General features: G+C 42.2%; 1 protein-coding gene across 1 annotated transcript; it reads left to right on the top strand.

Annotated features, from left to right (window-relative positions):
- Positions 1 to 1,203: 1,203 nt before the first annotated feature.
- On the top strand, positions 1,204 to 26,675 carry dennd4a (DENN/MADD domain containing 4A). Its single transcript, XM_084364992.1, has 31 exons — positions 1,204 to 1,419; positions 6,419 to 6,750; positions 6,949 to 7,195; positions 7,295 to 7,364; positions 7,516 to 7,685; positions 8,588 to 8,826; positions 8,963 to 9,029; positions 9,168 to 9,226; positions 9,315 to 9,459; positions 9,671 to 9,846; positions 10,210 to 10,310; positions 11,369 to 11,587; positions 11,999 to 12,144; positions 12,571 to 12,591; positions 14,466 to 14,599; positions 14,920 to 15,052; positions 15,397 to 15,603; positions 15,700 to 15,828; positions 16,286 to 16,430; positions 17,507 to 17,629; positions 19,085 to 19,195; positions 19,838 to 19,912; positions 20,029 to 20,813; positions 20,898 to 21,114; positions 21,693 to 21,784; positions 21,877 to 22,052; positions 22,309 to 22,681; positions 23,288 to 23,405; positions 23,671 to 23,833; positions 23,930 to 23,994; positions 24,840 to 26,675. Exons 2-31 carry the CDS (start codon positions 6,440 to 6,442, stop codon positions 24,974 to 24,976), a joined length of 5,154 nt encoding a protein of 1,717 aa, XP_084221118.1. The 5' UTR covers positions 1,204 to 1,419; positions 6,419 to 6,439; the 3' UTR covers positions 24,977 to 26,675.
- The last annotated feature ends 62 nt before the right edge of the window (positions 26,676 to 26,737 follow it).

Here is a 26,737-nt window from a genome sequence, read left to right as displayed (position 1 = left end):
TTTAGTAATGCGAGTTTGTTCACATTCTACAATTAAAAAATAACATAGCCTGCAGTTTTATTTAAACATTTATAATAGACTGGCTAAAGTATTATTCAGGCTCAGTATAGTCAATTTAACTATGTCTATGCTACCATGCGGCTGTAAAATAAAACTTTAATGCTGAATCGTTTAGTCAGTTCACAGTAAACTGATCTGCATTTTGATGACTGAGTTATTTTTCATTCTTTTCAGCAAAAACACCAAACATGTGCTGAGTCCATCTTTTTAAATGTGAAGATTTGATATTTGTCTTTGTCATAAGTGAGTATGTGATATAAACTGAACATCTTTGGACTTTGGTCAGACAAAGCAAGACACTTCCAACCTTTGGCCAATTATAGAAGGTAACTAAGAACATTTTTTCATTCTCTGCCACTTTATACTTCCACTCACCTACATTTTGGAGGCAAAAATTGTACATTTCACTTTATTTATTGCATTCATTTATGTCATATCTTGAGTTACTAGTTACAGAAGCACATGTTCAAATAATTTTGTGAGAACAAAATAAAAAGACACTGATTCTGATAATCAGAAAAATGCTAAAAATCTGATCCAATAATCAGTCGACTCGTAATACACAACATATGCACATGTAAATATATGTATAATTTACATTTACATGAACATTTATTGACAGAAAATTATTGTTATGTTTATGCATATTTAATATGAGATACTTTGACTTACTTTAAATTACAGCAGGCATTTTTACACTATTTACTGACAAACTTATTGACAAAACAATAATTGATCATATTTTTTCGCAAATGAATATTCTAGCAGACCTGCTGTGAGGTTTTACACGTTTGTGCTCAAAGAAAAAATATAGTTCAACAGGTAGTTGAATGAATTGAATATGAAAATGTGGATGATGTTTGTTTTTATCAGGATGTCACTGCTGGTGTCTTCCCTTTGTGTGACCACGGACATTTACAGTAAATCAAGAGTGAAAGCTGGAAGTTTACTGTAACATCGTTACACACTGTCTGACTTTTGTCGGTTTCCTCTTGTGTGTGTGTGGTTTATGTCAGATGCGTTCATGTAAACTCAAAGGTGTCCTCACAGCTACAGACGTTTGTTGTCTGTCACAGCTGCCAGCAGTGTCATCAGTGACGTCAGCGGGGTTTGTAATCAGTCACGTGAGCCGCGCAGGTCTGGATAAAGCGCTGCTCGGGACTACACGGTCTGTTCGGGTTCACCCAGCCCCATTGTGAATTATTATTTTTTCATGAAAACAAATTTAGACGCACAGAGAGTGAAAAAAAAAATATAGACGGAGAAATAATCACTCTCGTCCAAACACATCTGGGGTTTTCTACTTCGACGCTGCTTCATATTCGGCAGATCATCTTCATATCGTCGTGATTCTGAGATGTGAGTACAATCTTCTTTTATTGAGAATAAATACACATGACGCTCGCACACCCAGTCTCTTTAATTGAGGTGTTGCTCATGTTTATTTAGTTTTTTCCCCCATTATTTTAAGACCTTGGTATTATTTGTGATGGTGGCTGTTGGCGTTACAAACCAGATCCTTTGAATTTGTCTTTGAATGTTTCATCAGGATAATTAACCGACACGATAAATAGCTTGTTTTATTGTCGTGCATTGCAAGAATAATATACTGCTTTATAGGGGGCATCCTGTGTGTAATATTGACAGAGCGCCCATTGGTTACATTGAGGTCATATGGAGGTTTATTTCATTGCACCCAGTGTAGATGCTCCATAAGATGGCTCCTTGTGATGTGGGCATAAGAGAAAACCCCTCTGAAGCACTGTGGTCGCTCTGGTCAGATGTGCTTTGCTAAACCATTTTTCTGGCTTTTGTGGTACACCAGATATTGCCAGAGCACAAGATGCAATGCTTTGTTCATTCCTATTTCTTTCTGTTTTGCCGCCCCACCTCAGGGTGTTTTGTCCTTCATCTTTCTGCTCTATTTATCTTTTGGGTGTGTGTGGTTTCCTCATCAGACAGCCAGGGTCCCCCCCCACCCCACCCCTGTCAAACATAAGGAATGCAAATGGCTGGTGAGGGTGAGGGTTGTCTTCGCAGCTAAGAGGGAACAGATGCTGAGTGAAATGTTGTGGTGGTTCCCTCCCCAGATCAGGCTGCCCATCCTGGCTGCCCCTCCTGCTGTTAATACAGCCCTCTCTAATCCCTGCACAGCCTGGGACTGTCTGTCCAGCAGCTCCTGCCACTGTCTCTGGGGCCGTCATTACGGCAGCACTGTGATGCTCAAAGCACAAAAAGCTTTTATTTCACATCAGAGAGAGTGGGTCAATTATTTTTTTTAAAGGTTTACGGTTGAAAATCCTGCGTGAGTGTCGCTTGCATGAAATATCAAAAGGCGTGAGATATGAATAACCAATATTATTTCAAATAAAAAGTCCCTGTTTTAACTTTTAACCCACATGTTTTCATTAATCTGATTTTATTTTAGATTTTAGTGAAGAGTTAGAGTTTAGTTTTGTCTAGATACCAAGAAAATTGGCTTGAAGTGAAAAACAAGACGTCAATATCTTTAAATAAAAGACATGTTGCAGTGTTTTAAATGACGCACTGGGGCTATAGCAGATGCAGAGTTTGACCTGTGATGTTCTCAGACCGTGTGGGGGGAAAAAAGAAGTTTGCGGTTCCTTGAGTGTGAAATTAAAATCTTGGGAACATTAGTGGTGAAGAAATCACTGATAATTTGTCATCTCTGCAAAGCTGACGGTTAGAGGTGACTCACAAAAACAATAGTGAACGCGAATAGGGAAGTCAAGAAGAGGAAATCCGCTGTGTCCTTTTTTGTGCTGCTTTTATGAAGAAAAGCTGTGGTGAATGAAAAGATTGCAGTTTTCTGGAGTGAGTCACTCACTTCCAGTTTTGAGCGAGCAGAGGGTTGCCTTCAAAAGTCATATAGTGAGAAGGTGGCATGTGGAAAATGAAATTTCAAGTCAAGTCAGGTTTATTTACCGGCTTTTGTCACTGAAGCAGATCTCTAAGAATTTTTGAACAGACGCCGTTCTATATTTGATGGAGTAAGCGATCTAAGAGATGCAATACTGTGTACAAACAAAGGAAAAACAGAGCACAAGACACATCTTCGCCAGTATATACTGCTGCTACTAATGATTATTTTCATTGTTGCTTAATCTGGTCATTTTCGTCTTGATTAAAAGATTCGTGTTTGGTCCATAAAATGTCAGAAAATGGTGAAAAATGTTAATTAATGTGCAAGATGACGTCCTCATATGTCTTACATTGACCACAACCCAAAGATATTCAGTTTGCTGTCATAGAGGAGTAAAGAAACCAGAAAATATTCACATTTATTTGTCAAAATATTACTTAAACCGATTTGTCAATTATCAGAAGAGTTGGCAATTAATTTGATAGTTGACAGCTAACCCATTAAATGATAAAGCTATCAGTTCTATAAAGGTAGAAACCTTTCTAATGTAGTAAAACAGCACAAGACACTAATGGAAAACAAAGTAAAACATTGCTGAACAAAAGGGAAAAACTCACTGAGAGGTGTGATGAGTCTGTAAGAACTCATGAGATAAACTATTAAAACTACAGTTGTAGCGGTTGATTTTTCATATTCAGGGTATAGTGTATCTCTGAATACTAAATTGTAAAGACGTCATTCTTTGGCTGACTTTCACAGAATAGATCTTTGATAGTGACACAGCCCATTAGCCGACTTGTATTTAACAAGAACAATGTTCCGGCTCGTTTCAGCATCAGAGCGAGAAATGTTCAGTCTCCAGTTCAGTCTTCAGTTTTAATGTTGTTGCTATGGTGAGGATTAGATATAATTTTAGGCCTCTGCTTCCTGTTGAGAGGGAGGAATAGACGCAGCAGTGGATGTAGTGGTAGTTGGAGCTGGAGATTACATCTATATTTAATCCCGAACCTTCCGAGTATTACACGACACATCTGCCGTGCCATCAGCTGTATATTTAGCAACATTCTGTACCGCTGAGAGCAGGTACTCTGCAGATTGGCAGAAGAAGAGGTGTCAGGGGCTTTTAACTTTCTTTTGCTTTTAAGTCAGATTGAAAACAGGCAATATAATGGAAATATGTCTCTTTTATGTACGCCTCTTTAGCCAAACTGCTGTGTTTAATAGTATGTTGATCAAGAACAGCCTGGTGGAGGCTTTTACAGGGACGATGGGAAGTTTGTGAACCCTCTAACAAACTATGTCAGGAGGATACTACCTCAAAATGACACTTGACCACTGAATTCTACATACAGGGAATTCGTTTCAGCAGTCTGAGATGTTTGCAGACATTATCTGCTTGAAAAAGACCAAAAAAATCGAATAATTTAATCCATCTAATGAGGAAAAAAGAAGATTTTATGTCTTCCTTTACAGCCAAATCAGTTGAGAAATTGTATAAATACAGAAGTTCCACCTTCTACATGGAATTGGGACTAGTTAAAGGACAAGTTCACCCAAAAATTAGATTTCATTATCTACTCATCCCCGTTTCGATGAAAAGTCGGTTGAAGTTTCGTAGTCCACGAAACATTTCTGGAGCTTTACAGCAAAACTGCATTGAAGCATTTTCCTAAACAACTGAAGCAGATGTGGACTTGCTTTGAATTGTAAAAAATCATCAGAAAACATAAACATAAAATAGCTTGACCGCACGTCGAGGTCAATCAAGTCCCCATCTACGCTGCAATGCTGTTTTGCTGTGACGCTCCAGAAATGTTTTGTGGACTATGAAACATCACCTGACTCCTTCGGCGTGAGGGTTAGGCTGAATTTTAATTTTTGAGAGAACTTATCCTGTGAGCAACAACTTTAAATATGCATTACTTGTGACAATGTGACATATAAGAGCCAGAATATGGACATCTTGTTTTTAAGAAATCAATTGTACACCTCAAAAATCTGGATGAACAAAGAAAAACAAGTTTCACAAGTGCTTCTGTAATGTACAGTATATGTATATTTTTGTCATTTAGTAAAAACCCAGTATTGAAGGAGATATAAATAAACCGGAAAACTTTTTGATGTCTGGCACGTTGAGTCATCGGGTATACCCACAAGGCTTAACACTGCAGAGCATAAACATCCGCCATCAAAACAGCCCTCAGCTAATCAGGGAGCATCGGACATAAATAGTCATAAACAGATTTCGGCTAAAACACTGCGAGACAAGGATTGTCCTTGTGATGATGAGTCATAATGATAAACATCTCTCTACCTGATGTGCAGAGCAAACAGGTTCATGAAACAGGAAATATATCTGACTGAGTTTTGGATCGAAAATTAGCTGAATAACTGGATCGAGGTGTTCTCTAACTGTCTGGCTGAATCATTCTCGTCCCTCAGCATGACTGTGGTAATGCTGCAGTTTGCTTGCTGCTATAGATTATCTCCCTCTTTTTCCATGTTCTCATGTTAGCGGTCAGTTTCACGCCCTAAGCCTGTAAGCAGTGCTTAGCTTTATGTCCCCTCGCTCGGCCACGCGGGGCAACGGCACACACGGACCCATTAGCTTTAAAGCCAAAGTCCTAAGTGGGCGAGATATGGTCACAGCCTCTTGTGTGCCATGGTTCCTACCAGTGACACATCCAACGCACAGGAGGGAGATATCTTTATGCTAACTCCTTCATATCCCAGTGGGAGAAATAATGGGCGGCTGTTTATCAGTTTGCTAGTGAGTGTGGAGGAACTGCAGAGAGAGATAAAGCAGGCTCTTCAGCTCGAGCACAATAAACTGGCCCAGCGCTGTGAGGGTTTCCAGGGCTCCATGCTTTGTGATAAAGCTATAACAAGCTGACTCACAGGCGCTCCCTCTATTCCTTTCTATTTCTCGACATTGTTGAGCGCAGAATATCACCTCGCTAAAAGCTCACAAAAAGCTTTTTGCTGCGCTACACCGCGCCCTCTCTATCCCAGTGCTCACTTATTGTTCTGGTACTTTTCCTTTCCGCACATTTCCATCTTTTTTCCTACAAAGGCATGCGTTTTATCTTACATAATCGGTCATGGCATATAGCAAGGTCATCGGTCGTAAGCCCTCCCATATTTCTTGTTGAAATATGGTGTTTTTGCAGACAGGAATGCGTGCAAAATGCTTCCAGATGTTCTCCTTATATTCTGTTGTTTGTTCAGTATGGTATGCATTTGTAATGTAGGTAATTTCTTTTTGACATGCCGCATGGTTTAATGCAACAGTTGGAGCAGCAAGACAATTAATACAGGGTGCTCAGAGAGTGATTTTAAAGTCTGCTCAGCCTGGTTATTTCCTGATGAAGGAGGCCTATTTTCCTCTCTTTTTTTAAGCTGGGTTACATACAGCAATATGATTAAAATGCATAATGGAAACCCTCCCCCTCTCTCCCCTTCTCTACTTTTCAGCCCACAGTGTGGGAATGGGAAATGATGGAGGATAAAGGGCCTCGTGTAGCCGACTACTTTGTGGTTGCTGGCCTCACCGACTCGTCCAAGCCCCTGGAGGAGGAGCTCCACTTTGATGACGCCGGTCCCAAGTCTGTGAAACCCAAAGCCCCCATTACCGATGTAGCTGTTGTGATCCGCTCCCTGGGTGAGGAGGTACCCCCAGGCTTCACCTGTGTGGAAAGCACCCCCTCAGGCCTCTCCGCGGAGCTCAATGGAGCCAGCCTCCGGGGCCCGCAGATCTTCTTGTGCTTCAAGCGAGGTAGAGATAAGCCTCCACTGACAGATCTTGGGTAAGCAGTAATCCTCAGTCTCTGACCCTTTACTCACCCAGCACCACTAATCACTTCTCTGCCTTGGGTCACTATAATCTGCTCTTAAACACATCCTCTGCCTTGACATCTCCTCAATGAATATATTATCAAAGCTCTCCAGTAATAATTTTTAACTCCGGGATCATATAAGAAGTCTCGCACTGCCTCGTATTTCAGGATTCTGTATGAGTGGAAAGAAAAGCTGAAGCCTGGATGTCACATCGTCCAGACCACGCCCTCAGGTCGCCCTGCCAACATCAGCAGCTCCTCGTCCCAACGCATCTACATCACCTACCGCCGCGCTCCCAAGAGCCAGCCCCACACGTCACTGGCTGTTACTGATGTGTGCATCATCATCCCTGGCAAGGGCGAGACGCCCCCTCACACCTTCTGCAAGGTGGACAAGAACCTCAACAGCAGCATGGTGAGACAAAGCTCTGAGATGAGTTTGATCTCTGAAGTGTCCTTGCGACCTGAAAATGCAGGTTGTAATTGATCTGTGATTTCTTTTCCCGTATTCCAGTGGGGATCTTCGGTGTACCTTTGTTACAAGAAGTCTCTGGCTAAAGCGAACACAATCGCATACAAAGCAGGTAAAGTAGCAGAATGTGTCTCATGAGCTAAATCTAATCAGATTTCTCAAGTAATCTGATTGTGGAAATGTCAGTTTTATTCCTGCCTGTAAATTAACTTAATGGCGTTATGACGACTGTGTTTGACGTTGTGGTGTGTATTTGCGTCCAGGTCTGCTGTGCAGGTACCCTGAGGAGGACTACGAGTCCTTCCCACTGCCTGAGTCAGTGCCTATGTTCTGCCTGCCCATGGGGGCTACGATCGAGTGCTGGCCAGCACACACCAAACACTCCCTGCCTGTGTTTTCCACATTTGTACTGACGGGAGCCTCTGGAGAAAAGGTTAAAAAAAGCAAAAAGCGCCTACATACATTAGCAATTACCCACAACCATGTTCCTTTTTTATAATCTTCTTGTTAAGTGGAATTTATGTGTTCCTCTTTTTGCGCTCATGAAAAACCCACAGAAACCTACAAACATGCATACTCATTTTGCCAAGGAAACCAGCATTCCTGTCAGAGTCCTGCTAAGTGTCATTTACGTCATCATTAATTACGCAGTTCCCCCAAAGTCAGCATCAGTTTTCTGGCTCTTTAGACACAAATTCTCCATTGATTGCTCCATTTTAGCCAGCCTCTCCATCTTTATCTCCCCCCTCTCTCTCTGAGCGTTAGTGTCCCTTATGGATTGGTTTGTTGATGAACTGCAGTAGTATTTCTAAGAATACCAGACAACCTTAATCAACTTCTAAGCTCTGACGGGAATCAAAAATGGTCTAAAGGCTGCGTTTGGAATACTAAAACGTTGTTGGTCTTTGAAAGCAATGCAGCATAAAAGATTTTCTCAGCTCTTTTGAATAATGGATAGGTCATGCACCACTTGGGCTGGTGCATAAGTTTTAAACGCCTCAGTACTCACTCCTCCTTCCCCTGCAACCTCTGGTTTGCAGACTCGTCTCCAGGCACTTCATGCCTGGAATGATTTGTTTATTTATTTGGGTGGAACAACTTCAAAGCACTGAGCATTATTTAGCTGATTTATTATGATGATAATTCTCCAGCAGAGCTGCGACAACATCTCACCTGAATAACTTCTTTCAAAGTACCTCTGACTACTGTGCCTGTGCTTGTTTGTGTCTTTGTAAAGTTTGCGTCAGGATGTTAACAAGTTTTTGTGTGTGTGTGCGTACTCGTACGTGCATTAGATGAATTTATGCTGATCATCACCGTCCTATTGTGATGCAGGTGTATGGAGCAGCCATTCAGTTCTATGAGCCTTACTCAGAGGAGAACCTGTCGGAGCGTCAGCGCTCACAGCTCGGCCTGCCAAGCTCTGATCTCGGACCCGACGGGACCAGGAATGTTTACAGCAACAAGAGCATCTGTCTGCTCTCCCACTGGCCCTTCTTCCAGTCCTTCAGGAGCTTTCTCACTTTCCTCTACCGATACTCCATCTCTGGACCACATGCCCTGCCTATTGAAAAGTTAGTTTAACAGCTTCATTCACTTTGTTGAAGTCGCTCTGTCGCTCTTCAAAGACTCATGTGTATTTTTAGTCTTGCAGACAGGTTTTTGGTGCTCTTACGACTTTTCTGAGTGGTTATGTTTTTTCACTCACAGGCACATCTCTCACTTCATGCAAACTGTGCCATTCCCCTCCACTCAGAGACCGCGCATCCTCGTGCAGGTGAGCTTGAAATGTGAAATTTTGACGAGTGCAGTCACGACTTCAGTTTTGTATGCTCGCTTTATTTGAATTGACGTGAATATCTTTCAACACACTGAGCTAAATCCTCCCACCGTTGCTCCTGTGTGTCTTCCACAGCTGTCTCCACATGACAGCCTGATGCTGAGCCAGCCTGTGTCCTCTCCACTGCCTCTCAGGTAGGGAAGCATTAGTAAAATCCTTAATTATGCGACATACTCTATTTGCTGCTGTGATCTGGAACTATTTGATTTATTTGTCTTGCAGTGGTGGAAGCCTCTCTACATTATTACTGAATCTGGGCCCAAAGAACGCAGCCACTCTGCTGGTGCTGGCTGTCACAGAGCACAAGATCCTGGTTCATTCCCTGCGTCCGGCTGTGCTCACCAGTGTTACAGAGGCCCTTGTGTCTGTGAGTCTTTCCTCCTTTTCTTTCCACTTTCCCTGACAATGACACTAAAGAGTGTGGTCTTTAGTGTGATTAAAGGTACAATGGAGGGTGAGCTAAGAGGCGGAGCTGCCCGTAATCACATCAGAGAAGACCCTCTGGTTTTATATATGTTTTACCTCTGAGAAGCGTTCTTTCAAGAAATGTGCGTATGAAATTGCATCCTCCCTTTCAGATGATCTTCCCGTTCCACTGGCCGTGCCCCTACATCCCCCTGTGTCCGCTGGCCTTGGCCGACGTGCTCAGTGCACCGTGCCCTTTCATCGTTGGCGTGGACTCCCGGTACTTTGACCTTTACGTGCCCCCAGCTGACATTAGCTGCGTGGATTTGGACACCAACACAATCTCCCAGTAAGTGACCTCTAACCACAACCGCTCCGTGATAGATGGCCGCCTTCAACTGTACGACATCCAGCCAAAAATCATCTTCTTATGGTTTAGGCTTTTATAGGTCCAATGATGCAAGTTCTTCGCAAGTTTATCGTTTATCTGTCAAGAGAGCCTCTTAGGAGCCTCGATAGGAGCTGGAATGTGAAATATTCTGACTGTACAAAAAAGCACATTTGGGTAACGCTGGTCTTCCACATCAATTCAAAAGCTATTTTGCGGAGAGATTAAATTGTCAGCGCTGATGTCAGTGAATCCATCGCTATCTATTTGCAATGTTTCACGACTGTCCTCCCGTGTAATGAAAACCATATGGTGCGCTTTCAGAAAGGACGACAAGAAGGCTTTGACGTGGAAAATCTTGCCCAGGAGAGCCTGCAAACATCTTCTGAATACCTTGAACAAACTCCATCAGCAGCTCACTGAGGGTGAGTCCGGTCTGTTGTATCATTTTATGTGTGGTTATTTATGAATAATTTAGTTGTCTACTTGAGTCTGTTGAGTCAGCCTGAACAGTCCATTTTACAGGAAAACTCATTAGATGCTTGCGCTGTTATATAAAACCAATGTACAATAGCCTATTTAGTGCATCCCAGGAGATGTTGTGGATGAAGTGTAATTTAGTCTTTATGGTGTACCCACCCCTGCTCAACCTGCCTCATCCACATTTACACTCATTTACTGTGATTCCCAGAACTGCTTTTTCTCTTTTAGTCAAATAACAGCTTGAACGCATGAGGCAGTAGAAAAATATCTGTCCTTCTAGCATGGATTTCTTTCTTTGTGGCGGTTAAACATCGATTCCAAATAAATCCCAGCCCAGAGAGAAGCAACTTGACTGTGACAGAATTAGATTTACCTTTAATGTTGCCTGGTATCACACACATTTTTATAATATTTAATATCTACTTCTGGCCAACGCCACCTTAACATACAATTTACACAGAAATGAATTGCCTGATTAAAAAAAACAGTTAAACAATGCTAGTGGTGTCCATATGGCATTGTCAGTTGTCCATTATGGTCCATAATCCTTTGTTTTATGACTGAATACATGCATTGACAGCTCATTATCCTTGGCTACACTTTGGGTCCAGTGCTCATTACCAAGATCGGTATGTGAAAACTCTAAACCAGTGGTTTTCAAAGTGTCAACTTTATTGTCCCCGAGGGGCAATTGATTTTGCAGCATAGAGTACAAAATAAAAATGTATGTAATGTATGGCCAGCATAACACTCAGTTTTAAATACATAAACAAAATCGACAAATTGTCCAGTGACAATCAGAATCAGCAAAAACAAGCACAAAGTACGACCTGCATAGTTTTACAATCGAAACTAATAAAGTGTAGAAGGTATATGTAAAAATGTTGGTTGGATTTCTCATTCTTCCTCCAGTTGTGTGTGAGTTTTTAATAAGCAATTCTTCGTTGCCAAGTTGTTTATATGCTTATTCTACATGCTAATCTACCATGTGTGCTCTCAGGTGGTCAGCTGAACCGTGAAGATGTGCAGATGGAGCACACGGTAACTGACAGCGAGCTCAACGGTGGGAAGAGCCTCCACACTCTGGAGCTGGAGATCCAGGAGGCCTTCCTGCGCTTCATGGCGGCCATCTTACGAGGCTACCGCTCCTACCTGCTGCCCATCACCCAAGCTCCCTCTGAGAAGACCACCGACGCCAGCTCCCTCTTCGACCACCAAGGTACACGTCAGTCTCATTGTTGCCACGTCTGTATGTTTCAGTGCTGCAGTAGGTCAGGGGGTTAAAATCTTGAGTGCTGCTGCATCAAAGTTTGGCCTAAATCATGGCTGTAATGACTCTGGTGATTTAGCTTAAGCCTCGGTGGAAATTAGGCTTGGATGACAAGTTAGAGAAACCACCATGATTAATAGCACAATGTCCCCTGCACATCTGCGTGCTGTTATGTAATCGGAGCAGTGGAGAACAACTTATCAAACCACAGTATTCATTTCCTCTAAATGTCGGTGAAGTCTGCATGTTGACCCCATAAATGTTCTAAAACGGCTTGAATAAGTGTATATTGAGTTCTATAATCTGCTATTAATGCCCGCATGTCCTGTTTATCATTACATAATGTATTTTATTTCACAGGCTTCCTGAAAAGCCGCGATCGCTCCCATCAGAGGTTTTACTCCCTCATGACCAAGACTCAAATGTTCAGCCGCTTCATCGAGGAGTGCTCGTTTGTCAGCGATAAAGACGCCAGTCTGGCTTTCTTCGATGAGTGTGTTGATAAGGTGAGGTTTGCAGCTAATCTTTATTATAGATTTCCTGTGTCAGAGACAATCCATCATAAGAGCTGCATCGTCCTTCTGCGATAACAACACTGAGTCTAGTCTCCGCCCGTTTGCACAAGAAGAGTAAAGCTGAGGCATTTAGAGGAAGATTAATCACATGCTGTCCTCTCAATTAAGACGTCTTATTAAGGTCTTGGTTTTATTTGAAGGAGCTAATAAGCAAATAACGGGAACTAATAGAAGTAAACAAAGGGTAATTAACACCTCAACATCTCTCTTGAGCCTCTTAACATCAGCACAACGCTTTTCTTAGCGCTAATGTCCCCTGTTCTTTCAGTTATTTTAAAAGTGCTCTTCTTCTTCGCTGATTTTCTGCCCTTTCTTTTTTCTGCTGCTCTGCTCGTCATCATGGCCCCTGTCTGGTAGCTATTCACCACTGGAGGCAAGGTAAGCTACCAGAACTTCCCCTTTTTCGCACAGGGTATGAACCAATCAAAGTGTTTTCTGACGTTCCTCGAGCCTGACTGACCTCAGGGTGTTTTGTTTGTATGTGTGAGCTGACTAAATCAAAGTGACGAACAAAGGGAGTTGAGCTCCCTTGTGCACGCAAGGTCTCGAGCGCGAGGATGTGCATTAGCTGTCAGTCTTTGTCAGCAATTTGCATTATTGAACCAGGTGCCATTAGAATGAGCCGCACGGGGAGACTCTGCAGAACTGCTCGAGACTCTGAGGTGACGAGGAGACTCTGAGAGACAGTGAGATTAATTATTTGTGCCTGCCATTCGTTGAGATGACTGTGCACTATCCTAACTCCAAAGGCCTCTCTGCAATATAATATAGAAGAATGACAGACACTATGTAGTTTAAAGGAAGAAATTATACTGAGGAAAGAAAAATCTTCATTGACTGATTTTTTTAAATGCTTTAATAGATTAAATAAACGGATCTAAAAGGACAACACAATATCATACTGTTTTATTTTGTTTATATTTGGCGGACCCTGCCACCTTTCTAGCTTCAAACAGTGGTCTGGGGACCTTATTTTCCTCTGAGAACAACTTGTTCATTCAGTTATGGAGAAAATTAATATTTCTGAGCTGGTATTATTACCTCATTGATATTGTAAATATTAAAATTCTGAGTTTTAATTTCTCGCCAAATCTTCGTAGTGCTCCTTTAATTGTCAAAAAGTTTTGACGCGATTCCCATCATTGTCTGTCAGAGCGTCAATCATTTGGGGAGTTTACAGCTTTTATTAACGCAACCTGCCTACACATGTTTTGTAACAAGCACAAAAAAAGACAAAACATCCTCCCCCCCCTCCAAAAAAACTCCCTTTGCTTGCACACTTGTGCAATCCGGAAGCCACATTTACATCCTGCATGCTCCTCTATGAGTGGTCATTGTGGTTATTATTGAGAAGTGGAAGCATTGATTCACTTTGCTGCTGAAGCTGACAACAAATGCGTGATTGAGAAAGGCCTCTCGGGTGTAAGAGGAAGGGCAACTAGTTTAGAGACACTGAGCAAAACCGAAGCGGGGGCAAATAGGTCAGTTAGCGTCAGTCGACTGAATCATTCACTCGACTGACTGGAACAAAGCCTGTAATGCAGAAGCGCTGAGGAGCTCTTCAGCCGTAATATTAAACATTTTTTGTGAAGCTCATGTCTGAGATAAGCTGTTAATCAATTCAGATAAGCCAAGTGACTGCACATCAGCATTGTAGGCTTTTAATGATCTCTCAGACAGCTATTCAGTCCTGGTTTTTCTCTTTATAAAAGAAAATGTGGGCTGTGCAACACCAAAGGGTGCTGCTGTTGTAGGAAGGCAGAGGAGCTTTGTACTATATACTCTCCTCCATACAACAGATCAGACTGAGCTGAGGGAAATGTGGCAGTTTAGTTCAAGGACTGCTGCCAATGCTGTACAGTTTAATGGTTTCATGTCCCTAGAGCAACATGGCATCAATTTTGTCCAGGTCACTGCAGCCGGGATTCATTTAGTCTTGGAGGATTCATAGGATCAAGCCTGTGCCTTGGCAGCACCCTTTAGATAAATGGCGACACGAGCCATATTTCTGATGTAGAACGACTCATTAGCGGCATCTGTCCGCCGTGACCCTCGTATCTGATCTCAGGGCTCGTACAGTACCAGACAACCATGAGCCTCCAAGCAGCATTAGCGCCTATGGATTTGTGTTGAGCTAAAAGGAAAGATGAAGAACAGAGGGAAGATCAATGATGAATGTGTGTTGAGCTAAAAGGAAAGATGAAGAACAGAGGGAAGATCAATGATGAATGTGTGTCTCTCTTGAAACCCAGATTGACAGTGAAAGGCCCGAGGAAACCAGACTGATCGAACTGGATGAATCCCACCGCAGTGAGCACACGGTCTACGTCAACCCTCCAGAGCTGCCGCCACTGCCAGAGGGAGAAGAGCATCCTCTGTGCTATAGGTACTGCAGTGCAGATCAATCTCTGAACGACAGATACAAGACAGACTGTTTCTCTCTTTTACTCTAAAAGAGCACGTCTCATTGACACAATGCAGTCCAGAAGGAGACACTTAGCACAAATTGCTCTATTGTTAAACAGTATGCCACTGCTGTAGGTCTTTGTGATTATCTTGAAGCAGGACATAACTCTTTTGGATTCTGTGCTCCAGCTTCCAGGGTGTCGGAGCCAAACAATCGTGCATGTCACTTGGCTTGCCAGTGTTTACGTGTCTATTTCAGTTGGTGTCAGGGTATCAAAGTGAGTGTATGTCTTCCTGCAGCTACTCCGGGTTCCCTGTTCTCAATGCTGAGCTTCTGGAGCCGCTGGAGGGACCAAGCCCTCCATCAGCAGGCATGGCCTCACGCCACAGCAGCCCAGCAAGCCCCACGGCCATCTTTAGGCGCTCCAAACAGGTCAGTCGTACGAGTAGTGAGGTTTTCTTGAAAATAGACTAGTAAATATTATATCTTACCAAGTCGTAGAGCTAAATAATGATTTACTACTCTAAAAAAAACATAACTTTGCTGATTTCTACATGTTTTTGTACTCTTTCTCTTGTGAAACCATATAATTATTATTGTTGTGAGATTTGGTGCCTATCTGTTTCTTTTTATATTTGCAATTTAAGAATTTAAGCTCATTTTACTGCTGCACTCATTCAACATAATGATGAATAAGGACGTAAATATGAATGTAAAATGCAAATGTGGTTGCTAGGACGATGAATCATCTCTACATGTGGTCTTTTTTATCTCAGGAGATCAAATCAGCTCAAAGGATGGCCAAAACCTATTCATCTATGCCTCAGATGTGGTCCAAGTGTCTGCTGCGGCACTGCTATGGCCTGTGGTTCATCTGCCTGCCAGGGTTTGTCGGCACCTGCCACTCAAAGGTGCGGGCGCTGCGTACGGCTTACGATGTGCTGAGGAAGATGCAGGACAAGAAGTTGCAGGCTCCAGACGAGGTGGGAAAAGTACAAGACAACCAGTAGTGTCGATTTTGCTAAAATGAGATACAGTGTGCATTCTTAATTTTTAAATGCTGATGTTTTTTCTCCAAGGTGTGTTATCGTGTGTTGCTGCAGCTGTGTGGCCAGTACAGCCAGCCAGTCCTGGCTGTCAGGGTGTTGTTTGAGATGAAGAAAGCTGGAGTTCAACCGAATGCCATCACCTACGGGTACTACAACAAGGTGTGTGCTATTTGTATATACTGCACAAAAATTAAGCAGTTTAGTTTAAAGTCTCCCTCCAGTCAGAAATGTGTTGACGCTGTTTTTGCATTAATTACTGAAAATATGACATTAAGAGGCCGGGGCTCCGATCATGATTCACACATGGCTTGGAAGCCAATCCTGGTCCAATATTCAGCATACATAAATATGATTCATACACTTGAAGCCTTCAGTGCACATACACTGAGCATGGACTTTACGTTGAAGTAGGAGACATCTTGTGTCAAGCAAAATCTTGTGAAATGGAAAATATTTGCATATTCATATATTCTGGGTTTTTGATCAAATATCTGAATGTGGTAATTACACACATTAGATAATTTCTTTGTATTCCTGAGGCTACTGCATGTGTGGAGAGGTTCTCTAAGTCTAAAAAATGTATAACCACACGTACTGTTCATGTCTGTTGCTGTAGGCGGTGTTGGAGAGCACGTGGCCCTCCACTACCAGAGGAGGCTACTTTTTGTGGGGAAAGCTGAGGAACGTAGTCCTCGGTGTGCTCCAGTTTAAGCGGGCGGGGAGAAAACAGCAGACTCTGCACAGAGATCCCCAGCTGTCAGGTAAGAAAACTTTCTTAACTCAGTTTTTATTGATATCTGATTTCGGGTATTCCTACGTTAAGTTTGGCTGATTGCCACACTGATATTTTTTCAAACTAGTATCTGGTCAAGACAGTAAATCCTTAAAAGTTTCTCTGCACAAACCAAGTTAAATATGACATTAGTTTTAAGAAATGTGCAAAAAGTTAGATTTATTATTTCCATTTATTTGTTTATCATGCACTCCCACACTGATTGCATACAAACTAAAAGACCCCAGTAATCATTGTTTTGTGGCCCAGACTAATCAGGTCTTAGGTTGAGATTGCATTAGGTTCAGCAGTAATTAAATTCAGTAAATTAATGACCGAATGTAGAGGAGTTTTCTTACTTCCTGTAGTTCTGAATGAATCAAAAATGTAAATGAGTGTGATCCTGTGGGAGCAGTCGTTTCTTCAAGGCTTCTCTCCTGGTGTCCTAACAAGGTTTATCCCAACTCCAGCACATATTGTTCCCAACCCGCATTTCTTTAATGACACTAATTAAACAGAGTGAAGAGGTTTTCCTCCCCAGCAGTTGCTGCACACAGGTTACTCTTGATATTAGTCCCTAATTCCCACAACAGCCCGGTGAGGCTCCCATTTCCATAATGATATGTGTTGTGTGAGGGTCTCTAATGAAAACAGAAATATGTGCAAAAGTCCAAGAGTAATGGAAAAAGGTGATCATGTTCAGAAGCAAGATCCTTTTCAGGAAATAATTATTTACAATTTGTTTAATGAAAATTTGCAATTTAATGATTAATTCAACCTTATTTTGCTCTCGAGTTTAAAATTTAACAGAAAAGGGAAACTTTGATGTTCTTTTTGTACTCGGTCATCCTTTTATGTTAAGTTATGCAGTCATGATGACAGATACTTGGGATTCAAAGCATTCCTATTCCTATTATCTTTACAGTGGATGATACTGATTAAAGCACTAATCATTGAGTGTTTATACAGACCTCTTAGACCGGCCGGCCAGGCTCTAATCTTATGATCCTGTTGGTTCTCTGTCATTTGTTTTTCACTATTCCCCTCTCTGTTATCTCCCTTCAGACGGCAGCGATCTTGACACAGTCAGCCATGGCAGTTTGGACAGCGCTAATGACTCCGCTGAGCGCACCTCCATCGACACTGACTTCACTAAAATGGACTCCAGTGATGATGGATTCAGTACAGGTAGGAAGCCACAGCTCTGCTTCTTTCTTCTTCGAACAATTTCATCTTTTAATTGTGTCACTGCTGCTCCTCGTGCCTCAGCTTCTCTCTTGGAAAAATCTAATTCTTAATGTGATTTAATTTATCATCTGAAAAGTGTCCAAACCACATGATTCATAATCCTTCTTTTTTTTTTTATTTCTCTGCTTTAAATGTCACTGTGCTGAATAAATTGTTTTGACATCATTGCACTCTGCACATTCTGCTTTCTGTCAATCACCTGACACCCACGGAACGAAATGTCAGTCTCCAGAAAAAGAAATGCTTTCAAACCATGTAGCCATGTAACTCTTGAGTCCAGAAAGTGACAAATAATACAGCAGCTCATCTAAAAAGAATAAATGAATGCATAAATATACATAGGGTTGGGTACCATTCACATTTGTAATGATACCTGAAATTTGGCTGTGGTACCCAATGGTAACTTTTTTCGTTCCCTCAGTAAAAACATAAAATGTAGGGGCGTGCTGGTGGCTCAGATGGTAGAGCGTGCTCCCCGGGTGCACAGGCTGTGGCCTTTCACTACATGTCATTCAATTATTAAAAAAACAAAGCTGAACAAAAAGTCATTTTAATGTTGCAGGGGCACTTGGACGTGTTGCCCTGGCCGGCTTTGCTTTGTGCATTGAATATATATAAAGCAAGTGTTGTCAGTGTCCAGTTTTTGAAAGTGTAAGTGTGAACGCTTTGGGCTCACCGTTGTTCTGAATCAGTGTAAGTTGTGGGGATGACAAAGTCTTGCTCTCTCTTTCTCAGAGACTTGCTAATCCCTGTGTGATTTGGTCTGTACCCTTAAAAGAGTTCACCCAACACTACATAAATAATATATTATCCCATTTTAAATCGATTAAAAAGCAAATTATATTACATTTAAAAGTGATTGCTCATGGCAAAACATGTAAACCGCATTTTGACAACAACACTTACATCCTGACAAATGCAGTGTAGAGACAGCAGGGTGTGCAGTGGTCTATCAGCAGGCTGCAGCTCTCACGCTAACAATCTACGGTTTGGAGTCTGGCTCCGTCTGATCTTTCTCCACCCTCAGTGAGAAACAGTTCAATAAAGCAGAAATTCTATGAGAATAAAATGAATCACAGCAGAGGAGGTTTGTACATTTCCCTGCAGTTTGACCTTGTGAATATGATGCAAGTTTTCAAAGGATCTGCTCCTCTCCTGCTGCTCCTGCTTTTCTATTCTGGGAGTGTTGTGCGCTGTAAGCTGTAGGGAATGTCACCACGCTCTGTTGAAGAGAAACTCTCAGATCAGTTGTCTGTTACAAAGCATCCACAGAGATTTAATAGCTGGCTTCTGATTTACTCAGCTCTTTCTGAAATGGGAAACCGAGCAGGGTGGAAATAAAGCAAAATGTCTCACTGTTTTTCAGAAGAGTTGAAGCTTTCTTATCTCATTCAGGTGGACAGTCGGATCAAGGCTACGATTCATTGTCCAAAGAGGAGGAGAGGATGTGCAGCAGAGAGAGTGACAGCGCGACACCGGTGGAGGACAAAGCACCGAGGCAGTCGAGTGAGTTATAGATCGGCCTCTATCTCTGATCTCTGACACTTGGTTACCATCGCTGCAGGAGTAAATCACCGCTTACTGGAAGCAAAGTGAACCCTCTCGCTTTAAAAGCTGGGCTATCATATCACAGTGTGGGTGTAATGTATCCTCCGCCCGTCCATTTGCTGTTATATTTAGATGTTTTTGAGAAACAGATTCTGTTGATGGATGAACCTGTTATGCAACCAGGTGACTGTTTGAATGACAGGATTACTCTTGAATTTTGTTGCAAATAACAACAGGCTGTGTCTGATGCAATCTCTGCGCCAGCTTTCCTGATCAATACTCCTCACTAATTAGTGTGATGTTTCATCAGAGGCTTAATTGTCTACTTTATTTTTTTGGGGGGGGGTGTAATACAAGACGGACACATTTCAAGATTAACAGCTGTCCCTTAAGGAACGACTTGGCTGCCAGTTTTCCTGTTCTCCACCCTAACGCAATCGTTTTCTGCTGGCAGAAACAGCGATCTCTAAGTATTTATTGATGTAATAAAATGAATCCTTTGCAAAATATGTGATTCGCAATACACTTAGAGATTTTGATAAAGTGGCCAAATGCACAGAGATTTATCTTTTAACAATCTGGCATCATTTAAATCTCCAGCACCTGAAATCGAGGCTCCAATCAACAGAATCTCTCCTCCTGCTAGAAGCTGCAAATCATCAGATGTCAGTGCAGGTAAGTTTTATTCATTAAAAAAAATCAAGACAGCATTATGATTGTGTATAAAAGCCACAACTCTCAGTCCTATAGTATAGGGGATTAATTTATTGCAACATGTGTTTTTATCACAGGTGACAGGCTTGTCTCCAGTCCATCCAGCGAACACATTCTTTGTGGTGTCCTTCCAAAGACAGAGAGGCCAAAATCTCTGGACTTGTCTGGCGGGCAAGGAAGTCTGAGGCTCGCCGTCCCTCACCTCGGCTCGACAAAGCAGCATCAGCTAGCCACTGACAGACTGCACGGGGTAGAAGAAGAGGAGACAGAGACTGATCAACCGAAACCTCAGGTGGAGAGAAGTGTCAGCTGCAGTACTGGGACTGTGAGGAGAACAGGTATAGAGACAGGGTTTGATCCCCTGTCGCTGCTGACGACAGATACGGTACAAGAGTGTGATCAGGAGAACAGCAGCACGTCCACGGCCCGCCGCGACCTCGCCGAAGAGATCGAGATGTACATGAATAACGCCAGCAGCCCTCTGAGCAGCCGCGCACCCAGTATGGACCTGCAGAACCCCTCTAGCCCTTTGTTCCGCTCTGCTTCGTCTCCTCACACCTCCCCACGACCCTCTGCCCTGCCCCGCTCCAACACACACCTCCCGCTGCCTGTCAAACCCAAGGAGAGGCTGAGGTCGTCACCGTCTCTGCCTCTGGGTGTCTGTAACAAAGACAGGGAGAGGCCTTCCTCCTTGGTGTCACCCTCATCACCTACTCCCTCCACCTCGTCGTTCTCCATGGACTCGCTGTTCACTCCAACTCTGGACATCTTCAAGAGCAGCGTCATATCGGCTGGGAAGGGTGTGGCCGAGAAGGCAAGCCGCTTCTACTCTCGTCTGTCCTCTCAGACTTCGTTAACACAGGTTGGTAGTGCAGCATTTTCACCTTACTGATATTCCCAATCAATCTTCCTCCACAATGAGTGTTTTCGTCTTCCTCGCCTGCAGGATGCAAACTGTGACAGGATTAGTGTATCCTCACTGACCTCCGGGGAGGCAGACTGCTCCTCGCTGCTCGATAATGACTCCTGCCTGGACCCAGATGGCTTTACCTCCCCGCAGCATGGCAACGTGACTAGACTCAGGAGGAGCCCAGTTGTGGGGCATACCAACCTGGGCAGCCCCAGCACCCCCAACAGAGTGTTCAGACACAACTCCTTCTCTGGTTTGTTGACCGTCATTTGATCAGTCTGCATAAACACTATTGTTAAAATAAATCTGCTAGTTTTGTTTTTTATCTCCACACGTGAAATCTTGAAATGTTTGCTTGCAATGAACAGCATAAATCCACATTTATTTAAAGTGGTTTGCAGTCTCCATGAAAGCATCTCTGGTGTGAAAAAGTCATGACTTGCAGCCATGCTCGTTAAATCGCTGTTTGAACTGGAGCATTGTATTGGTTCCCAGCACAGCGCTTCTTGACTATCTAAATTTAGAGTAAGAGTAGGACTCGGTAATGGAGAGAGTCGGTGTTGTTCTCTGTGAAACTAGGCCAGCAGGCATGAGGGCTGATGCAGTGTGTAGGCTTCTCTGGACACAGCCAGAGGCCCAGTGCTATACATGGACACGTGAACATGCACACGTGAATGCACACTCACATGCACACTCCCAGACACACCAGTGTGAATCATAGATTTGCTAAAGTTGCACTTTGATCGTGCTTTATTTAATTAGAGCTCAGATAGCGGATAATTCTTGGCTTTTACTTGCGTGTCTAATTGTATAATCTTCCATCGTATCCAGGTGGCTTGGCACTTCCCTCCAAAACTCCGCACACGCCAGATTCCTCCCCCGACACCAGCCGCTTCCAACCCACTCCCAATTACACCATAGAGGTGAGTTTCTCACATAGAAAATGACTGAGTATCACGATCGAGTGTTGCACTTTGTCCACAATTCCTCCATGTCCTGCTCCTTTTTGTTACAGGTGCTGATGTCCAGCTGTTCGCTCTGTAAGACCTGTGACTGTCTGGTGTACGATGAGGAGATCATGGCTGGATGGACAGCAAACGACTCCAACCTCAACAGCACTTGTCCATTCTGCGGCACGGCCTTCTTGCCTTTCCTCAACGTGGAAATCAAAGACCTGAGACCACAGAGCAGGTACATGCTCCTTCTACACAGTATGCACACACTACAGTATATACTCACATAAAGTACACAAACTACTTTGATCATTTCACGCTGAATTCAGTAAAAATATGAGGTTTAATGTCTTTGATCTCTCATGTTAGCTTGTCTATTTTTATAGTGTCTTGCTGGCTGCCTGGCACTCTTTCCACACACACACACACACACTCAGACAAAGCTTTATCCCTGTGGCCTCTTTAAACAGATCCACTCTGTGTCACCCCCTCAGGTCCGCTAAGGAAAGTAATCCTGTTACAGAGGAGGACACGTCGGCGTCACTCAATCCCGAGGCCAAAATGTCTGCTGCAGACTTTGCAGCTCAGTCATCTGCAGCCTCCCCGCAGAAGCAGGAGAGCAGCAGGAGCGCCCCGGCCTCCTCCTCAGCTCCGGTGACGGTGCCCTACCTGAGCCCTCTGGTTCTGTGGAAGGAGCTGGAGAGCCTGCTGGTGAACGAGGGGGACCAGGCCCTCTCCTCCCCGAGTGTTGTCGACCAACACCCCATCGTCTTCTGGAACCTGGTGTGGTACTTCAGAAGACTGGAGCTGCCGAGCAACCTGCCGGCTCTTATCCTGGCCTCCCAGCACTGTAGCCATGGAGACCAGGTAAACATGCAGGTGGTTATCAAGCTCACCCACATTCAGTTGTTGTAGTCTGACCCTTTAACCATAAAGCTGTCATTATATCACCTCTGTTTTTGGTGAATAGTTCAACTAATCTAACATCATAGCAAGAAAAATCCCAAAATGTCAGAAGCTATCACCATCAGCTAGCTTAGCATAAAGTCTGGAAACAGAGAGAAAGTGGTAGCAGATTATTTAATAGTTTTTTTATTTGTACAAAAAATAAAGTGTAAAAAAGACGTATTGTGGTATGATGGGGTTATTATGAGCCAGATTATTTTTTAGCCGGGCTAAGAGGGTGGTATTGATCTCCTCATCTAACTCTCAGCAAGAAAGCAAATAAGAATATTTCCCAAAATGTCCCTGACTTTGGTGACTCCTAGTGGTACTTAAAAAAAGAAGACAATGTCAAAACAGAACAATGCATAAAAGCAGCACAAAGATAATAACAATTTTCACGGGAACATCTCTTTTTTTAACAAATGAAAACTAAATACTTTATAGATATAACAACATCAAAATTCTTCTCATGAGGGCTGTCACATACAGAGTAAGGCATTAATCTTCTCCTCGCTCTACCTCCTGCAGACTCCTCAGAGCGTTTCATCTGAGGACAGTAAGCAGGTGCTTGTGAGGATTATGTGGGACAACCTGAAGTTGCACCAAGACAAAGTTCAACCCTGCTACGTCCTGTGGAACACACACTGTAAGTTACTGAATTACTTTAATAGACTGAGATGTAAGGTATAAATTACCTTCATAAAATTATTCTGCAAGTTTAACCAAGGTCAAATATTTACATGTAAATTAAATAATGCATATGAAGTAACTAGAAAAATCATGCATAATTCAGTTCAGGACTCCTATTAGTTATGCCTTCCTTATCAGTGCGGTACTTTCAGAGTTGATTCTGAGCAATGGAGATGAATGAGCCTTTGATCGGGGTGACTTTTATCTCCTGTTCTCTGCAGGTGCAAACTCCCTGGTTCGCTCGGGGCTGTGTGAGGAAGGCCAGCTCTTCACAGTGGAGCTACTGCAGGGTTTTGTGAGGAGCATTAAGAAGAGTGATGTCTATCAGCCCATGAGCCAGATCATCCAGCTGCTGGGGCCAGAGCTGGGCTTTAGAAGGCAGAGGTGAGGAGATAAAGATGTTACTGTGAAGGACCGAGTAAAGAATGATATGAATGAAAAGTCTAATTGTTTTCTTCTTCTTCTTCTTTTCTCAAATAGGAGCCTGTACAGAGATTTATTGTTCCTCGCTCTGGTGGCTTTGGGCAAGAACAACATTAATATCAGTAAGTTCAAATGGATGATGTCCTGTTTTTAGACGTGCAAGCTTTGGTTCAGACTGAAATATCTCAACAACAATTGCATAGATTGTAATAAAATGTGATAGACATATCCATGATGCCCAGAGGATGAATCCTATGGACTTTGGTGATCATCTGAACTTTCTTTTAGCGCCACCAGCAGGACAAAGTTTACTTAACCTGTGAAGTATTTCTATATTTACCAGATGGATTTGCACATGATTTGGTCGAGACATTTATGTTCCACTCAGGGTGAATTGTGATCACGTTTGTGATCCACTGATTTTTCATTTAGCGCCATCATAAGGCCAACATTTTTTTTTTGTCTCGATTTAAGAATAAATACCTGCAAAACAAATAACGTTCCCATCGACCTCCCCTGTAATTTGTGTTTAGTACTAATTGCAATGATTGACTGCAATGATTCATTAATGATTAGTTGACCAAAATAAATGAATCGCCAAGTATTTTTGTCATTGAGGAATCGAATATAATTTAAGAAGCTGCTTTTTCTTTGTGTCTTTGTTGTTTCATTTATTATTGCAAATGAATATTGTTCAGGTTTTGGACTGTTGGTTGGACAAATGAGGATTTTCATGAACATTTTTTAAAAATGTTTTAAATAAAGGAAAATAATCTGCGTTAGCATGTAACTCACTACTGTGCCTAAGTGCAGCCTCACACAGCCACTTGCATGGCTGTTCGGTGGTCGTCTTTATACAGATGCTGGATCTGTTGTTCTCTTGATTTATCCAATGCATGCTACATACAACACCTTTCGTATGAAGCAGATGTGCTGGATGTGACACATTACGTTTTCTCTCTTGCAGATGCTTTTGACCGGGAGTACAAGTTGGCATATGATCGCCTCACCCCCAACCAGGTTAAACTGACACACAACTGTGACCGGCCCCCCGGAGCAGGGGTCATGGAGTGCAGGAAAACTTTTGGGGAGCCCAGTCTGTGAACTACATCTGGTCCTCTATCCCACCATGTTTTTCCTTCAGCCACAGTCACTGCTGCTGTTTTATTTTGTTTGTTTGTTTGTTTGTTTTGGACTGCTCCTCAGACTCAGGACCAGCTCACCTGACTGGAGCACCGAGCTCTTTTAAGCACAACGAGAAAATGACACTTAATGTAAAGCAACTGCCATGAGTTTCTTGTATACTGTTAGAGCTGAGAGGCACGGAGTGACAGGCCTTGTGTTTGTAAATATTTAAAAAGTCCAATGTATTTTCAGTATAACTATAGTAAAACGTTTGTACAGTTATTATACAGTCTATTTTATGACTCTGTTTCTGTTGAAGCTGTGACTAAGTGTGTAAAAGTAAGTATATGATCACATCGTCGAAATTCCTAAGTGGTCCTGGTGACCTTGTTAAGACTGTTGTTGAGTGTGTGTATAATAAGTAATTGCTTTTGGACATTCATGTTTTTACAAAGCACTTTGGCAAGATGAGCTCTGACCATTCGTCCTCATTTGCGTAACGCTGTGACCCGGCAGCCCACGCTTAAGTGACTTTTTATTTGACGGCTGCAGGACTTACTGTACTGTCTAATATTTCCATTACATGCAGTTAACAAGCGAAGAAGTTCATCCTTATTTGCACCCTGTACACCCAGCGGGGCACTGCTCATATGCCTGAATACACTAAAGTAGATGCTTACATCAAAAACATTTACAAAACATGATATTATTGTGAGTCAAGAAGGGAGTAGTCATTAATGTATATGCACACTGTTTATTCATTTTGTAAAAATGTACCAAAATAACCCAAAAGGGAATTCTGTTTATTTACAGTTTTTTTTTTAAGCAATACCTTTTTTAAAGTGATGATTGAATAATTGATGTGTTATATGGGACCACCAAGGATAGACGTCCTTAAAAACAGTACAATCAAACTGATAGTAGAGGAATTAAAACTGAAATTAAATGTTTTTTGTTGGTTTAATTAAAACATTTTTTATTTTATGTGTTGAAACCATAAGGGATCTATAAAAATGTACAGAGTATTTGATGCTAGTATTTTGTATATTTCCTTTTGGTCTTCACTGTATAGTGTAGATGTCAGTTTCAGACATTTGGACAACAGTGCACTGCTTAATGTGACATATAGATCATTTTCAATCTCTTTGAAACAGAGGGCAGTGCGAGTTTCTTTGCACTGAGCATACTAAATGTAAAACAACACTTCTGACTTTTCCTAATTCTAAATCACTTCAAAAATGAGTGTGATGGTTCACTGTGTCGATATCGTTTTTCACTCCTAACTGACAAAAAAAAACTGCCTAGATGTGATGCAGCTCCACAGCTTATTACTGGACACCTCAGTAATTTATGATATGATGATATGATGCTGGATTAGATGAGGCTGTGTGCTTGGGAAAAAAACACCAGTCTCACAGTGTGTACAGTTACCTTTTAATCACCTTGTAAGTTGTGACAAAAAAAAAAAAAGCAAACACTGATGACCAAAACATCATTTGATGTCTACATGTTGTTTACACGATTTGTCAATTAAAACAATGTTTATGAAGTATTATTTATCATTTGTAACACAGATACTAATTTGTATGATTTTTATATAAAAAAAGAAATCAAATTTTTTCCCTGGCTGGATCTATAGTTTGCTTTCATTTATGAATAAACACGTTTATTCTATGGATGTCAAGTTTGATTTTTGCTTTTCCTATGCCTGACCTTTTTATATTAAAAACTGATGTGCGT

Source organism: Pagrus pagrus, assembly GCF_965226575.1.
Source record: "Pagrus pagrus genome assembly, chromosome: 10".
Classification (NCBI taxonomy): Eukaryota; Metazoa; Chordata; class Actinopteri; order Spariformes; family Sparidae; genus Pagrus; species Pagrus pagrus.
Note: the sequence above shows the minus strand (reverse complement) of the source record. Positions and strands in the feature narration are given on the sequence as shown.

What these genes read in the sequence shown, in the direction of transcription:
- dennd4a (XM_084364992.1), top strand. Translation starts at nt 6,440, where the DNA reads ATGATGGAGGATAAAGGGCCTCGTGTAGCCGACTACTTTGTGGTTGCT. An exon ending in CATGCCCTGCCTATTGAAAA is followed by an intron (nt 8,827 to 8,962) that starts GTTAGTTTAACA and finishes TTTCACTCACAG; the next exon opens with GCACATCTCTCACTTCATGC. An exon ending in AGTTGCAGGCTCCAGACGAG is followed by an intron (nt 15,604 to 15,699) that starts GTGGGAAAAGTA and finishes TTTTTCTCCAAG; the next exon opens with GTGTGTTATCGTGTGTTGCT.